Source organism: Mesitornis unicolor, unplaced genomic scaffold (genome assembly GCF_000695765.1).
Source record: "Mesitornis unicolor isolate BGI_N332 unplaced genomic scaffold, ASM69576v1 Scaffold46420, whole genome shotgun sequence".
Taxonomy (NCBI): domain Eukaryota; kingdom Metazoa; phylum Chordata; class Aves; order Mesitornithiformes; family Mesitornithidae; genus Mesitornis; species Mesitornis unicolor.
The window spans coordinates 1-6,360 of NW_010159774.1; the positions used below are offsets into that span (position 1 = coordinate 1).

The window sequence follows — 6,360 nt, forward strand, 5'->3', positions numbered from 1 at the left end:
ACAGCTTTAGTTTTTCAAAAAGGGACTCTACCAATCTGTTTTGGGACCTGCATATGCTGCCTTTGGAGCACAACAGCAGAGCTTGCAAGTCCACTGGTGAGAACACAGCTCCAGGCAGGGCCATGCTGGACACCTTCTCTTGGTGGCCACTGCTGGGAAGGGGCTCCCTCTCTGCTGGGTCTGGTGCAGCCAGAGGCAGCTGAGCCCAGGGAAAAGCAAATGGGCTCTGCCTCCTGCCAGAGCAGAGATCAGCACATCTCACCACACTTGCCTGACGTGCCAGCTACGCTTGGGATGGACTTCTCACTTTTGTTTGATTGTACCATTCTCAAGCAGCCCAACTTAGGAGCCAGGTAGATGTCACGGAAGTTATTTTTCATATATATTTTTTTTAAAAAAGCGCCTACATTAAAAACCATTATCTTCTTAAAAAAAAGTTAAAGGAAATAAAATTATCCTTCAGGGATGTTGAAGGATAATTTAACCTGAGGTCCTCTTCAGGTTGACAGCGTCCCTTTAAATTTTAGATGCTTCCTGCAAAGGAATTTTTTTTTCCAAGAATCAGATCTCTATATATGTCTATTTAAAAAATGCACATAAATATCAGCATTAAGTTTATGATTAGAAATCAAGAACTAATCTTTACCATTTTATAGTGACAGTAAGGTTAATAATACACACACTTCACCAACAACTGGGTTTTTTTCTGTATTTTGAATACAATTTGCATTTGTGTAACATTTCCCACAGAAAGAGTGATTATACTTCAAGATAGTTAAGCTTGCACCCCAACATTTTCACATTAGTGAAAACAATCATATTTTGAAAATATCAGGGCCTATGCCAGATACTAATAAATACATAATAAAAAAAAATAAATAAAAAACCCGACTGCCATTTATCCCGACATAGTAGAGATTTCATAGTCACTGGCCGAGGTTATAGGTTTACCCATCATCCTTACGTTTTTAGCATTAGTAATTCTAGCCATCATGGACACAGGCTTGTCGAAATACCGAACCAGTGCTGGTTCAGTCAAAAGGGAAGCTAAAAATTGTTCAAAGGTAATGGCCCAGTCTCTGTCAATGCTAGTGCTTCTCCGAAGAGAAGTGGTGTGGTTGCTCCGTACCAAAACGGTGTCTTCGCCGATGTCCTCGCAGTGCAGCTTTTCTTCTTCATGTGAACCTGCACTCAGTACTGAGTAGGAAGACATGGAACTGTCATCTTTTGTATCATCATCAGAAACGAGCATAGAGGAACAGGCTCCGTTGTCCCTGGGAGAAGAGTCTTCCAGCTTAATGTCTTCCATCTGCATGCCCAGGGTGGTGTCGGTGCAAATGGCCTCCTCGTCACTGGTGACAAGGCTGCTTTGGAATGGCTTGTGCTGCTCAAGAGGGTACTGCTGGTTCTCCTTCTTCTGAAACAGCTCACTCTGAATAATTTTGCTGCAACTGTTACTGCTGCTGTCCGCCTCTTTTGTGGGTTGCACAGAGAAGAGTTTACCAACCTCGCCTATCTCCAAAAGCAAGCTTGTCACAGCAGCGGTAGCGTGGTACAGATCTTGTTCATTGGGGTCTTCACTGAACATATTGTACATTGTCTTGCACAGTTCAATGAACTGCCCCTAAACACAGAGGGAAGAAACATTAATGAGAGAGCTTGAAACAAATCAGACTGAGATCTAGTAGATCAGTTTTAAAAGTCTGGAATAGAGGTACAACACAATAGTTTACGTGATTAAACTGAAATTGGAAATATTCTGGGTGCAGTCTAGAAAGCATTTTCTATGAGAGAGCAGCCAGATGTGTTGCCTCTCTCAAAGCTATTCAGAATAAACTGTTGGATGTTTCTTCCAACATATGACAAGTTTATTCCTCTGCAGCCACAGGAGGGCAACAGAGGGTGAGCAGTGAGACAGCACACATTTTGATGGATTTTCTTGTGGGAAGGATGTTAAGTATAACTAGGGGACTGAAAGCTAATGAGAAGTAATAAAAAATGAAAGAATAAACCTCTTGTAATTGATAGTGGCAACGCAGCAGGATGCAAGACTTTTGGAATTCAAAATTCACAAATTAAATAGGAAGAAGTTTTGCTTAGGGCCACCTTAAGTAAGAGGTATTGTTCTACAAGGAATAAACGTTCCCTATATTCTCTGGAGGGAACAGTTGTCCCAGTGGGTCTCCTCCTTAGCTGCTATGGATCTAAAGGGGAATGAAACTCACAGTTTAAACTACAAAACACAAAATGCATCTTTCAGGTAATGTGCATTGGGCATTGTGTGCCAGCTGGTGATATTCAGTGTCACATCACCCTTTGTCTAGAGATCAAAATAATGTTTCATCATTCCTGTATGTGTGTATCTCATTCTTTGGATCTTTTGGGGAGCTGAATGCCAGTTACAGTACGTTGAAAACAGCTAACTTCTGTAATCAGCTGACTGCTACTTTGGTAAAAAAGTATCTGCCTCAAGAGAAAACTTTTATTCAGTGTTGATGTATTGAATGTTTATAGGTATGTGAAGAAAGTTGAAAGTTTATGAAAAATAAGTAAATTTCAGCACAAGTACCTGATTCAGTTTGGGCAACTCCTTTGCATTTTTTGCTTTGGATTTATTCTCTTGGCTCCACATTCTCAGATAATTTCGATTCTCTTGTGAGCTCTTCTTGCCTATTTGTCAACAAATTACGCAGAGATACAGCAAAAGTCCATGCAGAAACCTTAAATTAGTATTTTTTTTTCCATTTTCAAAAGGAGCATCTTTACAAGAAATGAAAGATGTAATTCAAATGGAGACATCATGCATACCTTTGTCTGTTCTCAGACTCACTGTAACAAACCCATCATCTACTCCTTGTTTGTTCCTGCCGTCTAGGCCAACAACTAGGAAGTGGAGGAGTAGGGGGAGAGAGAGATCAGTGTGGTTTTAGATACATATATACTTTTCACATGTACAGTGCAAAATAAAGTGTTTATACTGCAGAATATGCAGAGTAAAAAGGATAGGACTAAATAATGGTTTTTGCTTGTTCTTAAATCTGCTGACAAATTCCATATAATTAATAATAAAAATACTTAGGGACCATCTTAGGTTTTGTTTGTGTAGTACAATGATTACCCTGTGTGACTGCAACACAAACAGCTTCTAGCCTGATATATGTTTGGTGATTATATTAGTACATCTTCTTTTGTCTATCAGGATTTAAAATTGCAATCTCTAGTCTACCAATTCTTATCTGTATTTTCAAACAACTTTCCTTCCTCCTGTAATCTCAAGGATGGGCAATATTCTCCTTGAACCAGAGAGAAACTTAACATCAAATATCTCAAGAAAGAGAATGCCATTTAAGACAATAGAGATGAGACTCAGGTTCTCATTAGGGCACAAAAGATTTCAAACTGCTGAACTACATTTTGATTTATCTTTTCGGCTTCAGATTTTTAGAATATTTTATGTTCTGATCCAAATATGTCTTGAAAGCCAACATATTTATTCTCATTCACCATCAAGGTGAGTGCGTGCTGCACTTATCACAAAATTACACTCTGTTGCAGCACACTGAGGACATTATTCTGAGAGTACTTCTGCAATGCATAATCCAGGGGAGTTCTTCGTGTACACATGCCTGCACCTAAGATTATCAAAATATATACAAAGACTGCATACTTCTTTTTACAGACAATACTTCACTTACAAAGTTTAATCCAATTAGAAAGTAGCTTCCTAAAAAGACATGATGTATGAAATGCATTACCTCATCTTTTCAAGCCCAAGACAAAAGATGCCTACCATGTGTACACTCTGGTGTGATGTCTTCAAAAAAGTACTGAGTAGCTTCAAAAGCAGAGTCTGGCTCCTCTTGCTCAGGGGATGGATCTAAGCAATGTAATAAAATTCTTTCATTAAAAATTCCACCCTTTAATTAAAAACTAGAACATATTTCCAGTGATACATCTAGAATATCAGTTTCTAAAAGTAAAAATGTGAGGATGCGAGGGGTAAGGAATCATCTCTTTTCAGCTCACGGGAGATGAGCAACTGGACCTAGCACTACCTTTTCACTGTCTCCTCCCTGACATCCAATACTGTCTGCATAACAAGGTGCTGTTTGCCTTCAGAGGCTGCCTTGCCCATCTTGTCATGTCTACTTCCATTACTTTCTTCAGCGCAGCTCAGCATGTCCTAAAGCAGGGTATGAACCCTTTCCTAGCTGGATATAGTCTGTCATGATTTGGTATGAACTTACCAGTCCCCAGATACCAGAAGTTGCATTCTTGAGATAGATCTCTTCCACTGTAGTTCAACAGAACTGTATTTTTTTCCAGTTAAATTAGTGAATTACTCAAGCCTACCTCCAGCAAATCCATCTGGAAGCAATCAGGGACACATGTTCAAAGCAAATGGAGGTGAATGTCCTCTCACAGATTTTAGATATCTTTACCAGAGAATGCAAACATGCACATGAATTAAACAACCCAAACTGCTGCAACATACTTAAATCATAGATTCAGTGAGGAGAGTAACAGGTTTGTAATGGCACATGTGTGACAAGCCAAGGAAGATATAGCTCCAGGACAACATTTTAATCAGGGGCAAAACTGTTTTGAGATGTTTCCATCCCCTCTCCACCCTAAACTGCCTTTCTCACTTAGCTGAGTCCAACAGTTTATACAGCTCCCTGGAAAACATATCCATGAAGCAATTTGGATTTTAAAACAAAGAGCTTCCCTATGCAAACAGCTGTATCAGCCCAGAGGGGGAGCCAAGCCTGGAAACAGAAACGAGTAGCCAAGGCATGGAGGAACATTTCAAGCTAGCTTTACTGTTAAATAAAGCACATTATGGTAACAAACACTGAAGAACACTGCATTTATTATGCATGGGGGAAGTTACCAACCCCAGCTAAACAGGCAAGAGACACATAAATGGCCTGGTTGTAACAGGCACAACAGAGGGTTGCATGTGTGCTTTCAGACTTTCCAAATCCACATCTCAAGGTAGAAGCTCTTGTTTTACGGCTGCATAAACAGCTAAAATAATTCCCACAAATTACTTTTTAATAGGGAAAGCTAGTGATAAACAACTCTTCCAAATTTCTGTTCTCAACAAGATGACAGCTCTTTTAGTATCATTTACTTACCGGGCAAAACATGCATTTTATACAGTAGTTTCAGCTTCTCTGTAAGATCTCCATGGCATGCTGCACCTATACAGCATTATATACAGTATGTTAATACTCAGCATTCAATGCCATTCTATTTATTATTGCTACAATATTACATTTCAGAAGCTGTTACATTCATTCTGGGAAGCACTGAACACTCCCTTTACAGCCTGAGCTCATTAGGCAGTCACTTGACTTCTACACTCATACGGTCTGCAGCAGAAATAGCAAGAGAACACAGACTACCTTACTCTGAATTTTGTACTTCAACCATAGGTCCTTCATTAAATGTTGATTTTACAACCCTCAAAAATAGAATATGATCATCACATTACCACTCAGAAAGGCCTCCAGCTGAAAGTTAAGACGACCTTTTTTGTGTGGACTTCAAACTTCCTAATCTGAGGATCCAATAATAACATCACATGGATTAGAATAAGATATTTACCAAAGAGAGAAATTAAACAGCATTTATCACATCTTAACCACAGGCTAAACTGATGTTCAGGCAGTATTTTCTAGTGATCTATCCATCTCAACCCTTACTTCTTTCTGGCCTTCATTAAAATTAGCTGTATGAAATCCAAGCAGTCTATTGTAGACCCTCCTTCAAATTAATTAACTTGATATTAGTTAATTTTAAAGTACTGAAATAACTGATAGTCAGACTTCTTCATAAATCATACTTTTTATGACATATAATTCATAAACAAATGAATTAACCTCCATCAATTAGGTTATGGAGAGATTTGTTTCACCTTCTGCTATGTAAACATCTAAGTGTGGTCTGGCAAATACTAGCAATCACAGCCTGCTGTAAAGCTTAAGACTGCAATAAATACAGATGTCAGGCTAAAGAACTGAATGCATCTACATTAGCCATTTTGCTTTCAACTTGGTCCTTTTTCAGCACAAAATCTCCGTATATTCCTATCTGGTTTACGACATCGTGCATATAATGCTTTCTCTTCTGGTGAGACTGTCTTAGGTTATGCACTCAGGGTACACAATGTACCCTCCTGCTAAAGGCGACACAAAATAACCAAAGCACAGAATGGGCTGCAGTTCTGAGTCCTCCAGCAACAGCTAAGGATGCATTCACCAAAATACGATTCAGGGCACAGGATCTCTGGTGACACATGTAGGCTTGTTCCTCTCCCCATCCTCAGATCACAGAATCACAGAATCACAGAAC

At 39.2% G+C, this 6,360-nt stretch overlaps 1 protein-coding gene across 1 annotated transcript; it reads right to left on the reverse strand.

The window, feature by feature from the left end:
* Positions 1–684: 684 nt before the first annotated feature.
* Positions 685–5,204, reverse strand: LOC104534174 (TBC1 domain family member 9-like). Its single transcript, XM_010187827.1, has 5 exons — positions 5,142–5,204; positions 3,791–3,877; positions 2,809–2,883; positions 2,570–2,670; positions 685–1,624 (listed from the first exon to the last, which is right to left on the reverse strand). The coding sequence occupies exons 1-5, from the start codon at positions 5,155–5,157 to the stop codon at positions 899–901; spliced, it is 1,005 nt and encodes a 334-aa protein (XP_010186129.1). The 5' UTR covers positions 5,158–5,204; the 3' UTR covers positions 685–898.
* Positions 5,205–6,360: the final 1,156 nt, after the last annotated feature.